Source organism: Salminus brasiliensis, chromosome 1 (assembly GCF_030463535.1).
Source record: "Salminus brasiliensis chromosome 1, fSalBra1.hap2, whole genome shotgun sequence".
Lineage (NCBI taxonomy): Eukaryota > Metazoa > Chordata > Actinopteri > Characiformes > Bryconidae > Salminus > Salminus brasiliensis.
Window position 1 is genome coordinate 91,510,083 of NC_132878.1, and position 17,989 is coordinate 91,528,071.

Genomic DNA, 17,989 nt, shown 5'->3' on the forward strand with positions numbered 1-17,989 from the left:
GAAGCCTGTGGGCAGGTGCTGAAGTGACCATACACTAGTGATTAAGTTGGAAAATGCCAGTTTTTCCTTTAAAGAAGCAGAGACTAAAAACTATATGAAGTATGTGTGTGACGGTAATCTGTGTAAGAACTTGGGTTCTTTAGCAGTGATCATAGGTTATTGCTCATTTTTGCAACCATCAACATATTCCTGCTTTATGTAGAACAGCTAAAGAAAACAATAATTTTCATACAGAGTTAAATTAAGGTTTTCTTTTAGACTGCTGTGTATGCAAATTGCTGCATCTAAGACTAGGTGTGGTGTGGTACTTTGTCTGCATTTTAAAACACCCTGTCATTTATTCTTGTGTTGTCTTCAAGCAGGGTTTAACAATACCTTTCACCCAATAATAGTTTCAGTTAAAAGGGCAGTAGGGTTTTGTTTTTCAAAACATTAATGGAAAATTACATACTATTCCTTGCACTAAGAGTGGAACATTACATGGCGATGGGAAATTAAGGCTCACAGCAGTCTATAAGCTGGGGAAAATGCCATTCTTTCCTGTGGTATTCAGCAGAAATATGCACCTTACATCTTATTGTGTTCTCATAACCAGACATGTGGCCAATCATGTGACCCTGAATAGAAATGCAACCGACAAGTGAAATAAGAAAAATGTGACTTGCTGTTTCTTTAGCACTAGTGGTGTTCACACTGAGTGGGATGGGATGGAAAAGGGGTTTTATGGTTTTGTGGTTTTTTATATATATATATATATATATATATATATTTAATGTGTAATATAAATAAAGTGTATATGCGCTTGCCTCATTTAGTCTCGTGCTGGTCTTAAAATTAAACAAACCAACAAATTTTGAGATTATTAAATTTGTTTTATTAGAAACATTTACAATACATTTGAAATTTGAAAATAACCAAAATCAAAACTAGTATGGCATAGATACATTGATCAAATATCAAAAAATGAAAACTCACAAAGAACATGTGCTAAGAAATAAACCTGCAATTTTCGTATGCCTCGTGTGGGCACGACACTGAATGACAAAGTTTAAAAGAAGACGACTTCTGAAAGTATCGGCTAGCCAAGACTATGGTATGGCAAACCCTTCTCACTCACAATCGAGAAACCAAACACTAACAGCAGGAGATGCTGGTCCAAACTAATGCACTAAGACCACTACATGAGTTATATGAAACACTTCTACTGTGTTGGAAGATTCTGAAAGCTACCAAAGACAGACCGTTGGACCGGAGTTATCCATCCAAAGCAAGACCAAGAAAATGATCACCCCTATAGCCCCCTTTTGTGTCCCTATCATACTGAAAAACATACCACGCTACACAGTTACCTTTGCCATTACGAAGTCAAAACAGTTGAGATACACTTTCACCATAAAGTTAGAGCTGAGGACTGTCCTTTTCAACGCAAGCTTGAAATCAACAAGCCACCGTTATGTTACGCTAGAATTCAAAGTGATGGTGAAAATCTACAAGCGGAAAAAAGAAGTAAGCGTCAGCCCTTCAGTGTGTAGTGTGTGTGTGTACGAAAGCCCCCCACTTGTACGCAACATAACATTTTCAGTACTGTGTTCCAGGCCTGGTGTGGATGATGATATAAGATACATGCATTGTATTGTACTACTGTATTATGAAATATTTGAGTGTTTTTTGTGTGTGCGCTGCAACCAGCATAGATCTACTACATTCAGTTCACTTAATTCATTTATTTAGCGAATGACTTTTCACTTTAAAGAACATCTGTGACGTTGGCTCGGATTCGTACGCTTCTCTGAATGTTCATGTAGTAGATATAAGCTTCAACGAAAATGTATATGCACAATTATCCGCCTGCTTCTCCATTCCAGACACCTCTGTGATGCCCATTCACTTCACTGCAGTCAAAACAGATGAAGTATTTAAAATACAAGAACTAAAATGAAAAAGTACTTTCTTTAATATAGATATAAAGGAAATGAGGGAGGAAAGGATTCTGTATTCAGTCAGCAGTATGGGGTTAGTTAAAGGACATGCAAACAGCAACACTTTTGCCAAGTGTTGATGCAATGCAAAAATGTGATTTTGAGGCACAAACTTGAAGTGACTAAAATACCTCCTAATCCTAAAAAATATTTTTTTTTTCCTGAAATTATTCCATTGTTAATGCACCTCTTTCTCTAAAACCGTGCACATCTGAAGTTAAAATATAAGCCTTTGAAAGCCCACACCACCCACCTCATTTTACACTGTCAGAAGTATGAAGGATTTATCTAACTTTTATAAATAAAAATTCTATAGTTTTAATCATTTTAGTAGAAATCAACTTCATGTGTTTTTAGAAATATATTAACTTTTACTTTGTAATAAAAAAAACAAAATGTCTTGAAGTTACTTATAAATATGTTTGCTTCATTTAAGATATTCATAAATAACATCCAGATACTGACCTCTCCCTCTTTCTATGAAATAATAACCCATGTTAGCAAAATAGAATCTTACGAAAATGTTATAAGACTTTTTTTTTCCTTAGTTGCTTTTCTACAGGGAGAATCTAAACAGATATGACAAAGCAACTAGTTTCTCTAAACCATGGCATCAAAAACATAAAGCTTCAGTTTTTGATTGATGGTCAAAAAGGCAAAATTATACACTGATTGGGTGGTCTTTCGTTTACATTCAAAATGCATTGGCCATCTATATTGAAAAGGCATTAGAATTGCTTTAGTGCATTATGTACATCTTGTCTGTTCACTTGACGATACGAATGCTGCTGTGTATGTGTGTGTATATATAGATAAATGCCTAGAGCCCTGCTAACTGGAATATGTAAAAGGGGTTTGTTGAGCTACCAAATCAATAGATTGTAAATATTAACACTACTATACAAAAAGTTAGATTGTACCCTTACGGAAACATTGTGACAGCAGTTGTTTAATTTTAAGTAATTGTGCATTAGATACTATAGGTTGGCGAAGAAAATAAAAGTTTTGGGGAAACAAAATAAAATAACTTAATACATTATTATTATTTTTATTATTTCAAACACTAGATGACGTCATTACTAAAGCTCTCTGTATTACATGTAGCTCTTTTATATCCACATTTTAACGGATAAAAGGTAAATGCTCTGTAATTAATCAGCATGCATAACCAATATGTATCTAAGGGATTAATTATCAAACCATAAAACACTATGTACTTACTATAAACCACAGTGTTTCTTAATATTTACCTTCACAAATACAACACATCGTCATTTAAAACTAAAATCCTTCCTCTTAAATTCCGAATTGGACCACTTTCCAGCCCCATACTCTCATAAGTTTACACCTGCTCTCACTCTGCATTTACAACACTGTCATATTGGATATAGTCTGAAGAACAAGTCATGTAATTAATTATTAGGTGCAAGGTATGCTTCCTATTAAATGGATTTTGCTGGCTGTAGTATTGTTTAAGACTAAAGACGTTCTTGCTTGTCCTGAATAACTGTTATTGCGATTTGTCTTTACATTGGTCTCATAACGGGTATGATTTACATATACATACAAGTTTGGCTTACTTTATCTTTTCTCTACATTTGAGTGGACCTTTTGTTTCCTTATCCAACATGACCTATTCTGTCTGAACTCAAGCCTTATAGTTGAGAAGGCTTTCAGCCTGTTTAATGCAATAGCGATATTCGAACTGTATGTTTTGAAACTTTTTGAATCTCTTCTCAATTCTTTGGCTACCATAAACACTTTAACTTAAACTTTCTATTGGGATAACAACTAGTTATACTATAATATAAACAAACTGTCCAACAGAAGCTTTAGTAACTTTTAAAATATTTTCATAATTGGTTTAAATACTGAAATATATTCTCATGATATGCCTATGGTAGTCACATTTTATATCTATCTCCGTATATGTGAGTAAATACAATTCTTTTAAATTTAATAGCAAATAAATGCTACTCTGTAAAAAAAATGTACCTGACTCCTTGTTATGATGGGCTCTGTTTATGTTTGCTGGGAAAATGTGTTGTTATTATGGCTGAAATCCATCCCACCCAAACGTATTGTGTTGATGTATGACTATACAGTGTTAATCGTACTGTGGGTCAGAGTAATGCCAACTTATAAATGCTGGTAGGTTCTCGAATTATGCATTTCTAATTTGTCAAACAGGAAATGTCACTGCAATTATTCTGCTCCAGAAAAATGTAATGCATGAGCGTTCACTTTAAGGGGGCTCCATCTGAAGAGTTTTCTCCATTGTAACAATGCTGGGATTAAATACCGTCACAATGCACATACCTTTGTGCTACGAATTAAAGGAAAGAGAAAGAAAAATGACAAAGATGCCTGCATGAGATACTTAAAAGTAAAAGCTGAAAATACTGAAGTTATTTCCAACTTTTAAGAGCTACCTATTGTTCTAGGTTGTTCCATTTTATGTTACAATATAGTCTGTTATTGCTTTGAGTATTCCCTGACTTGATGAATGTAGAGATCCAGGAATACGCTCGTGTAACTTTTTTTCCCCCCTCTTTTTTTTTTTTATCTACATGGGCACAGTTTTCTAAAATCCAAGCCAACGAATGTGATTTGCATAATTGTTTTAGGTGTTTGGCTTCAAAGAATACACAAGATGTGCATACATACATTCCTCCAAATATTCCATGTTTTTTTTTCTTGATCAGCGAATGGGATTGATGAAGTCATTAAAAAGGAACGAAAGCATGCACTGCTTTTTGTTGAGAAATTAAGCTACTGTTTGCAAATGAAACACACAAAAACCTCGGCAAGAGCCTGCGTCACCCAAATTTCGCTCGAAGAGAGATTTGTTTAATCACTCTTCATTTTGTACCAGTGCAAAGTTAAAAAAAAAAAAAAAAGTGTAAACATCAATACTAATAACAATAATAACATTAATATACATTAAGCTGAAAAGATGGTTTTTCAACTACTATGAATAGGTTTGGTTTTAGACATGCTATTTGCCTTGAAATAAGGTGCTTCACTCTTATCCAGACGTTAAGGGTAGTTGGAACATAAGTGCTTTTAATAGCTTCATTTCTTCATACACTAAAATCTCACCTTAAATTAAAATGTCTAAGCCCAAGTGTTGCAATGTAGAAGGTTCAAATTCGTAGTTCGACGATGTAGTATATTTTCCAGGAACAAAAAAAAAATAAAAGTAGTCTGGAGAAATTAAGAACTGCCAGATTAAACCGTAGTTGCTGCAAATTATCCAATTTCTCCATCTGCAAAAACACTCCATTTGAATACCTCACTGAATACAAAGAGTATCAGCAAGAGACATATAACGTACCGTCTGCTCTATTGTTTGGTGGTACAATCGTGAGCTTACCCTAACATTCGACCAGTCCCACACATGTGGCGGTGGCGCATGGAGTCTCCAAAGGGACAAAACTGACCCATTTCAGATGGACTACATTTTTCAGTGGCTCCTTTCTTTCTTTCGCAGCAGCCCTCTTGAGGCAAAAAAAAAGAGACCGAAAAGAGTCTCTTTCCCTATCTTCCAAATACTCTAATCTCCTCGGCCAAAATCCCCTAGCTTGATATGTGGTAGGCGGTGGGTGTGTAATTTGATTCGGCTTCAGCAGCGGCTAAATGGGGCGTTTCCCCCCTGCTCTCGTGTCAATTACAATTGTCTGATTTCATTTCGGAGTTCAAGGTCGCTCTCCCATTGGCTGCCTGAGGCCGCTGGCTGGCGGGGCTGGCTTGGGGGGGGTAGCAGCAGGATGTCCCGCATATGTTAGAAACTCCATGGAAACTTTGACCGGCTTGCGGTCCCTCTCACGCACATTAGCCCTGCAAATATTTTGGGGAGGGACTCAAAAAGAAAGAGGGAGCGTTAACAAGAAATACTTCCAAACTCAATTGTCTATTTTTTGTTGTTTCTTTTTTCGGGGGTTAACGAATCCCAACAAACTTTGGATTTCGTTAACCGGACAATGAAACCGAGCACAAAATATATAAAAATTTAACAATTTAAGTTGTCTAAGCCAAATTAATAGCCGTCTGCTGTCCGAACTGTTCGCCTGCCTCGATTTAGTCTCTCTCTCTTTGAAATAAAATCTGCACTTGGATTTTTTTTTCCTTTGTCAGGACAAAGGAGGCCCCTTTCCCCAACGGGAATACTAAAGCCCAGAGGAGCAGGAGAGAGGAGGGAGGAGGGTGAGAGTGAGAGACAGAGAGAGAAAGAGAGAGAGAGCGAGAGATGGAAGGATGAAGGGAGGGGCCCCAGCTGTACCTAGTCAAGCTCTTCTATGAGGAAGTGGGGAGGGGTGTGTGGGTGTTTAGAGCACCATTGAGCTAGCTGCACAGTGTCCACTGCAGCCCAGGCCTTCCACATTTACTAAGACCGCCCCCCCCACCACAACCACCACCACCACCACCCTTCTCAACTGCCCACTAGCCAGTTGCTTGCACCTGGTCTATGTCACATGACTAATTATCAGCTCCTCATTGGGAAAGGCCAATGTCTGAACGCTCCGGGGACCATCCCACCACTGCGACAAAACAATATGCTCTCTGGGAAGGGCCTGTGTAGTCGAGCAGTTGTAGTCATTACAGCCCAAGCAGGAGGACGGTTTAGCGGCGAGTGCGATAAGGGCACTCCCAAAGAAAAGAACTTGGGTCAGATTTGGAGCACAATATGAAACACCTGCTCCTGAACAGCTTCAATAAAGACGGACCGGCAGCGGGCACTTTGCAACTCAAATGCAGAGCCGTGGGGACCAGGGGAGCTGCTGCATATTGTACTATAGCTCCGAGTCTTTCTCTTTCTCTCTTTCTTTTGTGCGTGGTCTATTCAAGCTCAGATTACGGGCCACCCTCCCTGCGTTTTTCTTCAAATCTTTTTTTTTGTGTGTGTGTGTGTGTGTGTAACCCAGTGCCATTCGTGATCTACATTTCATGTGTCCATGGTAGAAAACTGCTCACTGAGAAGTTCAATATTCTGATGTAACAGGACTGACAGTGGTGTCCAAGTTGAAAAGAAAAAACGTGAATGAAATTAACTTGAGGGAAACACCTCTTTCGTAATATCCCAGTGGACGAGTTCCAAAATGGTGAGCTGACAAATCAGTTTACTGCCCAGCACTAAAAGCAAACCATGCTGTTTGTGGGGTGTAAACCACTCTTGACATTTTCTTTTCTCCAACTACGTTTTGTTGTGTAGTGTGAAACATAACAAAACAAAATAAATAAAAAATCCATAGTTTAGTATTAGTTACTGATTGACAATTGGTATATGAATAGATTACACATACTAGTTTGCTGTCCACATGTGACGTTTGAGTGCACATAGTCCTGTGTCTTGATTCAGGGTTGTGTGCGTTTACAATTTGTTCCAAATTTTAAGTCCACATCTTCACAGAGGCAGAGATACAAGAAATACGCAAGTCGTCTTTTTCCGTGCCATCTGTAGTAGCTGACAATCAAGCTATCAATTTTAAGGTGCAACGATAGATCTAAGATTCAGTCAATATCTACCTTTAAAAAGCATATTTGCCCCTTTGCAGAAAATGCTGGGATGTAAAACTATATTCTTTCCAATCTTACAAATTAATAATAATTTATATAATAATGGTAATAAACTTACAAAGTAAAGCAAAAGTGTAAAATGTTCACATTGTCTTCTGTTTCTATCCACACTGCAATGCATGTGGAAAAACAGCAGCAGTATAAAATAAAATTAAATTAATTAAAAAAAAAACAAACCTAAAAACACTAAGCGCTAACTTTTCCCCCTTTTTAACAAAACCTTTATAAAATATATATGTATATATGTGTATATATAAAAGAAAAATCTGAAAATACTTCTTACTCTTTTTAGTAAAGCAAGCAGTGTCTTCTAAAATATCTGCTTGTTTTGTTTTTTCTTGTTTTCTGAAAAAAGCAAGGTGTACAAGGGGCAAATACTGACAAACGAACACTAAACCAAAAGAGGTAAAGAAAAATTAGGTAGTCAAAATGAATGCACCAGGAAAAAAAAAGAAAAAGAGAAGAAAAAAAGAAGAGCTCTTTAAGAGAAGATTCGGATGGCCTGCGTGACGAGGGTGTGGCAAACGGGGCATTCAGGATGGTTTAGCTCACAGATTCGAATGGCGCACTCCATGCAGAAGAGGTTGTGGCCACAGGGGACCAGAGCGGCTGTCACCTTGCTCTCAAAGCAGGTCATGCAGTCCCGGGCCACGGCAGGTGGCGAGTCCGGAACTGGGAGACGGCCAGCGAATGGTGTCGAGGCGGAAGTGGGCTCGCTGTGGGCGCGACGTGCCTGGGCGTGGGGAGACCCGACGCCGGTAGAGCCGCCGCCGGTTCCACAGGGCTCTGGAAGGCTGGGTGACAGTCTGGTCAGAGGGAGGGGCAAGCCTCCGAAGCTTTTGGAGCGCTGCTGGACATAGTAGGCCACCTGTTTGGGATAGTCGGGGTCACCCCAGCTCTGGGAGCCCTCCGAACCGAAATAAGAGCATGGCTTGTCCCCGTTACTGGGATTGGGGAAATCACCCTTACTGTAAATCCCTCCGCTGCCTCCTCCTCCTCCTCCTCCTCCGCCCCCACTACTTCCAACCATGGCGTCTGAGAAATTCTGGCGGTAGCTGCTGGTGAGCGGCTTGCGCTGGCCCCCCTGCAGCCCCCACACCTGCTGCAGGCGGCTCTCCAGACCCCCGTTGCCGCTCTCTGGGCCCAGGCAGTCGTTCTCGTTGTTGTGGTCGTGAAGGCCGCCTGTGCGGAAGGCGATGTGCGCTTCGATCTCCTCGCGCGCCCGCTCCGCATTCCCTGGAGAACCGGTGATCTCGAAGACTGGGTCACGATCCCGGCTGGGCGTGACGATGTAGGTGCACGTTTGCTGCTGGATGCGCTTGATGGTGGAGCCTTTGGGCCCTACCACCAGACCCACCACTCGGTAGGGCACCCGCACCTGGATGGTGGTCTGCCCAGGAAGTGGAGTGGGAGGTGAGCCGTTGAAGGAGACGCCCAGCTTGTTCCTGGATGCCCTCAGCATGGAGAAGTGCTCTGCTGCAGAGATGATCTCACGCCTAGCTAATGCCACGTCTTCCTTGCGCCCAGTTATGAGAAAGACTGGCTCTTCACCCCGGACTGGGGTCTTGATATACGTGTTGGTCTTGGCCCGCAAGGCTTTGATTTTGCAACCTGAAAAGTGGAGAGGGGCAGTATAAGTGATGATGATATGGCCAGAACTCATGGTACACGTTTGCCTTTTTTTGTTTATCTTGTTGCTATCTAGTTATATAATGGAAATATCTTAGCATTTTGTACTGTAGGGCTACATTTTATATGCGTGTGCATTTATGTGTATATAATATCCTAATTTTTATTGCTTATTGCAAAATCACCAGTCCCTTAAACAGGTTCGACTCGATTGTATATTGTTTTTTAATGCCCAATAAGATAATATGTGTAACATAACTTTTATAATCAGCGTATTTTTTAAAACACCAACTGCCCTTTACATCGCGTGAATGTTTCATGGCAGCTAGATGATCAAAAATTTCCCACAAATATTTGAAATAATTTGATTATATTGATGCAAGTGTTTTTTTTTCTTTTCTTTTAACTACAAAGTTGTCACTGTAGAAACAATAGCAAAAATACAAATCACATTACACCCCCAGTGCATTGTCACATGTAGAACACCCTGACTGACACATTAATTCCTACAAATCAGAAACTTCATTTTCCCCATGCTCTGGTTATGCTTTTATGGTTAGATGTAATTAACAAGACACTATTAATAAGTTAGGTAATAAGCTGCATTTTGTTGCAAGAAGAAATACTCTGAATCTATGTAAATTAGTCTGTATTTAGCCTGTACTCCTGTGATTATGTTAAACTAAACTGCTATGTCAAATATACATTTCTTAATAACGCACAATCCCAAGTAACATCGGAGAGAACTGTTAATACTGGACTATTGTATTTCACAGTACACAACACAAAGAAACAGCACTATGATACAGGCCCTGTATCACAATACTATGATGTATCGCTTCACCCTTGGTTTAAAAACATGCAAAAATATGCTAAATGAATAGTGTACAATTTCATTACTGGAGAAATTTGATAATGCTGCCTTAAAGGGTCTCACCAAAGCACAAGATCTGTTAGCTGCCCTGCTGATGAAATATTAGAGATAATTATGCTTCATGTCAAATTGAACACATGAATACAAAATAAGCAAAACTGGTATTTAAAAAAAAAAGGGTTTTCGTCCGTAGTCTACTGTCTTTACCAAACTCGAGCAACATTACTTTGTGAAATTCTCAATGGAAAATTAAATGGCCTTTGTTTCAGAGGACTAATAAATCATTCATAATTGCCCCCCCCCTCCCAAATCCTGCAAAACAAATAACAGGCCCCTGAAATGATTGGATGCAGTATAATAAAATGGTGCTTAACTAGTAAGTCACAAATAATTACTGATTGTAATTGATTTATTCACTATTAATAAGCAACCCTTTTAAAATGTTTACAGCAATGATATCGTAACGTACATAAGTACCGTTTTAACACAGCTTTCTTATCACACCGAAAAATAACCCAGTATTGTTATGCGCCAATGCATGTTGGAGCAGCACTCCACATGCTATTGATTATGCTAATGGAGAAAAGGTCACCTGAGGACAAAGAAAGGAATATGTGAGATGCGTTTAAAACGAGATTATTCAAATAGATGTATTCTAGTAGGAGCTGATTAGCAAGTCCTCGTGGAATTACTACATTGGTTGGTGGATGGAAATCTAAAACGGAAAGCCGCAGTATTGTGTCGTAGAATCTGTTTGGGTGGTTCACATGCAGCATAGCGATGTCTGCCGCTGTGATGCCTCTCAAACGCCTGGCTGCTGAGTGGGATTTGGTGAAGGCCGTGGCCGAGGGGCCCGTTTCACAGCCAGATCATGGCAGCAGCAGATAAAAAAGACAACAAAAAAAAAACGCACTAGATTGAACATCTCGCAGTGACAACAAGCAGCGCGAGCTCCTCTCCCACTGTTGAATAGCTCTGCACGCTGCAGGACTACAGCCCCCCTAACAGGCTTGGCAGCCACTGCAGGTGAATGAAGCATGCTTACTACGACCGCTCAGACTGAGCATGTTCCCTGTGAGCATCCAAGCACACACTGCTGCCTAATGACTGAAGGAGGACCATGTGGCCTTGAGTGATGGCCCATATTGATTGTGTTCATGGATATTGCTAGTAATGCTTATTTGCTTATTTTTGTTGGGCGGTTACTTATGATGTAGTCAACAAGTTAGATGCCTTCTGTGGACCATAAATGAGCCGCATTTAGACAAGCCGTTTGTGGTGATGGAAATATATGAATCCTAATATCCTAATTAATACCAACAAATAATGACGGCAGGATTCTTGCTTGCTCGACATGCCAGAATCAGCCCCTACTAAATAAAAATAAAATAAACAATTAATTTAACCAGACAATGAGCAAGTGCAACATTCACCAACACCTGAATACAGCTTCTGAATGCTGTCACCCAATTCTTTCCGCCTGAGGTCTTCGAATTCATCAACAGTACAACACATTGTGTCGTTTTCTTCTGAGCACAAGACAAATTCGAAGTTGCCCAAAGCAAAGTGTGCACTCGAAGCGACTAATAAAGCACCGAATCAAAAGAAGCTCTTCCCAGATCCTCCTAATCAGCACTTTTCAGTCAAGGCAAAGCCCTCTGCTGCACTCGGACCGCCTGGTCCTACCCCCACGGCACTCCTCCGTTCCCCGCCATTAAAATTCAAGGGCACACTTCACAGTACCCATCCAGAGCCACACAGCAAAACGCAGGCTCTTAGTTTAAAGTAAGTAACGAGCCAACATGTGCAGGAACGAGACAGCCGAGAGGGGTTACGCTTCTGCCTTTCAGGGGGCGTGTTCCTTTCTGCATGTTGTTGGTGTAAGCTTTGGTAAAAGCGCCACGCTCTCGCTGTTCCTCCTTGGATCCTCCCCTGACCCCTCGCTGGTGAGCATGTGGATGGAGGAGAGCTCTGAGGACACTGTATTGGTTGCCTGGGCGTGACTCTGCTACAGTGAGCAATGACAGCCCTGAGCAGCTCCAGCAGCCCTTCTTATCCGATCATCTCCAAAGGCTGAACAAAGCCTGGCACTAAAGGGGATGCACAGACATTGAGTTAATAAAGCATCTGCTTAATAGGAAGCCACCCAAAGCAGGACACAACAGAGGGGACACAAGAGTGAACCCCTGCTGAACCAGCAGCCCTAAAAACTTGCACGTGCTGCCCAACAATAGGCCATAACGTCACTGGGCAGCAGGGTCATGGCCATTATTCTCAATGGTGTACAATTTCGGACTTTTTCCCCACACAAAAGCCGTAATTACATCCAGGTGAGTCACACACGTTACGATCAGCAGCTTGTTGTTGTTGTTGTTCCTGCGAGTGAAGACCAGACTGTCTCCCAGACCGTCCACCGTCCACTTCCACCCCTTTGTTTGACACCTCAGCCGAAACCCGCCACCAAGTTTAGGGGACGAGCTGAAAAAAGTGCCCTTGTTGGCCAAAACTTCAACAAGCCCCCTCTGGACACCCTTCGCCATTGTCCACAGCCGTGTCAACGAGCTAGCCCGACAACTACCGTCGGCCGCCCGTGTGTCTTTACAAAGAAACTATGCAGACAACTTGAAGAAAACAAACGTGGCTAAACCTAATGTCGTTTAGATGTTAAATCGAGGCAACTGCCGCGATTAAAACGTCTAAAAAACGTCCCAGAGCTCGTTGGGAACCCGCTGAGTTAGCCCAGCCACCGCCGCGCCTCGGGTCTCTCAGGCTAACGGTTAACGGTTTTCTTTTTTTTCAAAACACTCCCTCGCGCTCAGACGACAAAGGAAGCGCGCGCTTCCAGCGCCTGAAAGTGTGCACGCTGCCACAGCGCCGCTTGTCGGGTCCAGACCGAGCAGGAAAGCAGCTTCCGCTGCGTTTTATTGCTCTTTCCCCTAAAACTACACACTCTCTAACACATGCACGCGTTTTCGGACCCTAATGTGCCGAGGTAGCCGCGTGAAATCGTTCTTTCTGCCGGATGCCTCTACAGCAGCGTGGCAGCAGCGGCTCGTCTGAATAACAAAAACATGCAGCACCACTCCCTTTCCAGCGTGAGTGAAATCAAGCTGCAGCTTTTTTGTCTCGCGAGGCCTCTTAAGTTGCTTAAACAAGCTAGCTCGCTCGCTCGCGCGCTCGCTCGCCCCCCCTTACCCTTCTTACCTTGCCTGCCCACTATCTCGGCCACATGCTCGGAGCTTGGCACGGGGACGCACTCGGTGATGTTGCAGCCCCGCGCCTTCGTCTCGCTGGCCGAGCCGTCGTACAGCGCACACAACTTGCTCTTGCTCTGCAGGATGCCCGCGTCTCCTCCTCCTCCTGCTCCTCCGGCGCCTCCGCTGCTGCCGTGCCCGGGCTGATGCGCGCTTCCCCCGTTGCTGCTGCTGCTGCTGTTGTTGTTGCTGCTGCTGCTGCTTCCTCCACCTCCACCTCCACCACCACCACCACTACCACCACCACTACCGCCGCTGCTGCGCTCCTGAACCACCCCGCCACCCTCCTCGGCTTCCCCTAGACCGAGCAGGGAGAGCTGGCCGAGAGCCACGCGGAGCGCCCGTGACTCGTCCTCGTCGTCGTCCGGCGGAGGAGCGAGGAGGCCCTCGGCGCCGAAGCCCGAGGCGGCCAGGTCCCCGCCGTAGCCCCCGTTCTTCTCCATGATCCCTGCTAGGAGCAGCAGGCTAGGCATGGCTAAACAAAGCGAGTGAGGAGACAAAAGACGCGCGAGCGAGACTGAAGGGAGCTGTAGAGCTCGTGCTGCCCTCCTCCTCCTCCTCCCTCGTGCACTTGCCCCTCCCATACGCCCCGCCCACCCCTCCCTCCCTCCCTCCCTCTTGCCCTGTTTCTCCACTCTCTCATTCATGCTCGGTTGCAATGCGATGAACTCAATACCCTCCATGTTCTTATATATTTATAAGTGTATGAGACATATATACTGACTGACACACTAGATACACATAAATGCAGTGAAAGAGCTTCTCATTCTGAGGAAAAGAGTGAGATCTTGTCGGTGAGCTAGTCTGAAGAACAGAGCTCGGTTCCTCCAGGTTCCTCCAGGTTCCTCCAAGAAACCTGGAGGCCCCCCAGTCCAGCCATCATCATCATCAGCAGCAGCAGCAGCAGCAGCAGCTCACCTGATTTACCATCATTACCAAACCTGGTGATGATATGAGGAGAACTCTAAATAACACTAGACTCCATGAGAGAGGAGAACTTTGGAGATGTTCTAATGATGAAGAACCACAGTGATGGAGAACCACCACCACTTCCTGTAGGAGGGTTATTAGGGTGTTTTACTAAGTAATTAAACCTTTACTGCCCAGATATGGAGCCTTTACCACAGCTGCCCAAACATTTGCACAGTACTGTATGTTTATAATTGTCCCGAAAGGCATTTACCTGAAGCTCTTGCTCAGAGAGACGCACCTGAATCGTGTTACACAGGTAGGAGAATGCAGAGTTAGGAGTCGTCTTGGTATGATGTGGTGTGCCTGCCCAGCCGGGGAATCGAACCCTAGTCCGCCACGGGATAGGTAGTGTTGTTGCCCTCTATGTTACACCAGCTGCATCATCATTTGTGCACTGTACCATATGTGAGATACACATACAGTTGTGGGCGGATGTTAACACACACTTATCATAGACAAGAATGTGGAGGCAACTCGTTCTGCCCCAGAAGAATAACAGTTCATCACTGAAAGCCCAATACTGGTCATGACATTCATGCATTCAATGCATTTCATCTTCCAACCACAGCAGTATCTATTAGCAATGATAGTGTTAATGTTGTAATGCTGTAAATGTTACTACATAAACATTACTAATTCACTACAAAACAAATGATTATAATAACAGGTTTTGTTTCCACCGTGAAAAATATTTTGTAGGTTTTCACTGATTAATCAATTAAATTAAATTAAATTATTATTTTTTTTGCATATATTTTTTGACTGCTCTGTTTTTGGTAGCAACTGTTCTGTTTTCAGTAGTGACCAGAATGTTTTTCGGTATTGACTGCTCTTTTTTCTGTAGTGACTGCTCTGTTTTCTGTAGTGACTGCTCTGTTTTCTGTAGTGACTGCTCTGTTTTCTGTAGTGACTGCTCTGTTTTTGGTAGTGACTGCTTTGTTTTCAGTAGTGACTTCTCTGTTTTCAGTAGTGACTTCTCTGTTTTCGGTAGTGACTTCTCTGTTTTCGGTAGTGACTGCTCTGTTTTCAGTAGTGACTGTACTGTTTTGGGTAGTGACTGCTCTGTTTTTGGTATGAACTGCACTGTTTTCAGTAGTGACTTCTCTGTTTTCGGTATTGACTGCTCTTTTTTCTGTAGTGACTGCTCTGTTTTCTGTAGTGACTGCTCTGTTTTCTGTAGTGACTTCTCTGTTTTCAGTAGTGACTGCTCTGTTTTCAGTAGTGACTTCTCTGTTTTCAGTAGTGACTGCTCTGTTTTCGGTAGTGACTGCTCTGTTTTCAGTAGTGACTGCTCTGTTTTCAGTAGTGACTTCTCTGTTTTCGGTAGTGACTTCTCTGTTTTCAGTAGTGACTTCTCTGTTTTCGGTAGTGACTGCTCTGTTTTCAGTAGTGACTGCTCTGTTTTCTGTAGTGACTGCTCTGTTTTCGGTAGTGACTGCTCTGTTTTCAGTAGTGACTTCTCTGTTTTCAGTAGTGACTGCTCTGTTTTCTGTAGTGACTGCTCTGTTTTCAGTAGTGACTGCTCTGTTTTCTGTAGTGACTGCTCTGTTTTCTGTAGTGACTGCTCTGTTTTCTGTAGTGACTTCTCTGTTTTCGGTAGTGACTGCTCTGTTTTCAGTAGTGACTGCTCTGTTTTCTGTATGAACTGCACTGTTTTCAGTAGTGACTGCTCTGTTTTCAGTAGTGACTGCTCTGTTTTCTGTATGAACTGCTCTGTTTTCAGTAGTGACTGCTCTGTTTTCAGTAGTGACTTCTCTGTTTTCGGTAGTGACTTCTCTGTTTTCGGTAGTGACTTCTCTGTTTTCAGTAGTGAATGCTCTGTTTTCGGTAGTGACTGCTCTGTTTTCAGTAGTGACTTCTCTGTTTTCAGTAGTGACTGCTCTGTTTTCTGTAGTGACTGCTCTGTTTTCAGTAGTGACTGCTCTGTTTTCTGTAGTGACTGCTCTGTTTTTGGAAGCGACTGTTCTGTTTTTGGTAGTGACTGCTCTGTTTTTGGAAGCGACTGTTCTGTTTTTGGTAGTGACCAGGCTGTTTTCAGTAGTGACTGCACTGTTTTCTGTAGTGACTGCTCTGTTTTCTGTAGTGACTGCTCTGTTTTCGGTATTGACTGCTCTGTTTTTGGTAGTGACTTCTCTGTTTTCGGTAGTGACTTCTCTGTTTTCAGTAGTGACTGCTCTGTTTTCAGTAGTGACTGCTCTGTTTTCTGTAGTGACTGCTCTGTTTTTGGAAGCGACTGTTCTGTTTTTGGTAGTGACTGCTCTGTTTTTGGTAGTGACTGCTTTGTTTTTGGAAGCGACTGTTCTGTTTTTGGTAGTGACCAGGCTGTTTTCAGTAGTGACTGCACTGTTTTCAGTAGTGACTACTCTGTTTTTGGTAGTGACTGCTCTGTTTTTGGTAGTGACTGCTTTGTTTTCAGTAGTGACTGCTCTGTTTTCTGTAGTGACTGCTCTGTTTTCTGTAGTGACTGCTCTGTTTTCGGTAGTGACTGCTCTGTTTTCAGTAGTGACTGCTCTGTTTTCTGTAGTGACTGCTCTGTTTTCGGTAGTGACTGCTCTGTTTTTGGTATGAACTGCACTGTTTTCTGTAGTGACTGCTCTGTTTTCGGTAGTGACTGCTCTGTTTTCTGTAGTGACTGCTCTGTTTTGGGTAGTGACTGCTTTGTTTTTGGTATGAACTGCACTGTTTTCTGTAGTGACTGCTCTGTTTTCGGTAGTGACTGCTCTGTTTTCTGTAGTGACTGCTCTGTTTTTGGTATGAACTGCACTGTTTTCGGTAGTGACTGCTCTGTTTTCTGTAGTGACTGCTCTGTTTTTGGTATGAACTGCACTGTTTTCTGTAGTGACTGCTCTGTTTTCTGTAGTGACTGCTCTGTTTTGGGTAGTGACTGCTCTGTTTTTGGTATGAACTGCACTGTTTTCTGTAGTGACTGCTCTGTTTTCGGTAGTGACTGCTCTGTTTTCTGTAGTGACTGCTCTGTTTTCAGTAGTGACTGTTCTGTTTTCTGTAGTGACTGCTCTGTTTTTGGTAGTGACTGCTCTGTTTTTGGAAGCGACTGTTCTGTTTTTGGTAGTGACTGCTCTGTTTTTGGAAGAGACTGTTCTGTTTTTGGTAGTGACCAGGCTGTTTTCAGTATGAACTGTACTGTTTTCGGTATGAGCTGCACTGTTTTCTGTTATGACTGCTCAGTTTTTGGTAGCAACAGCTCTGTTTTTGGTAGTGACTGCTCTGTTTTCAGTAGTGACTGCACTGTTTTCAGTATTGACTACTCTGTTTTTGGTAGTGACTGCTCTGTTTTTGGTAGTGACTGCTTTGTTTTCAGTAGTGACTGCTCTGTTTTCTGTAGTGACTGCTCTGTTTTCGGTATTGACTGCTCTGTTTTCAGTAGTGACTGTTCTGTTTTGGGTAGTGACTGCTCTGTTTTTGGTATGAACTGCACTGTTTTCTGTAGTGATTGCTCTGTTTTCTGTAGTGACTGCTCTGTTTTGGGTAGTGACTGCTTTGTTTTTGGTATGAACTGCACTGTTTTCTGTAGTGACTGGTCTGTTTTCGGTAGTGACTGCTCTGTTTTCGGTAGTGACTGCTCTGTTTTGGGTAGTGACTGCTCTGTTTTTGGTATGAACTGCACTGTTTTCTGTAGTGACTGCTCTGTTTTCGGTAGTGACTGCTCTGTTTTCAGTATGAACTGCACTGTTTTCTGTAGTGAC

The 17,989-nt window shown here is 42.4% G+C and overlaps 1 protein-coding gene across 1 annotated transcript; it reads right to left on the reverse strand.

Annotated features, from left to right (window-relative positions):
• Positions 1 to 862: 862 nt before the first annotated feature.
• mex3a (mex-3 RNA binding family member A) lies at positions 863 to 13,835 on the reverse strand. Its single transcript, XM_072692407.1, has 2 exons — positions 13,264 to 13,835; positions 863 to 9,167 (listed from the first exon to the last, which is right to left on the reverse strand). The coding sequence occupies exons 1-2, from the start codon at positions 13,784 to 13,786 to the stop codon at positions 8,038 to 8,040; spliced, it is 1,653 nt and encodes a 550-aa protein (XP_072548508.1). The 5' UTR covers positions 13,787 to 13,835; the 3' UTR covers positions 863 to 8,037.
• Between the last annotated feature and the right edge of the window lie 4,154 nt (positions 13,836 to 17,989).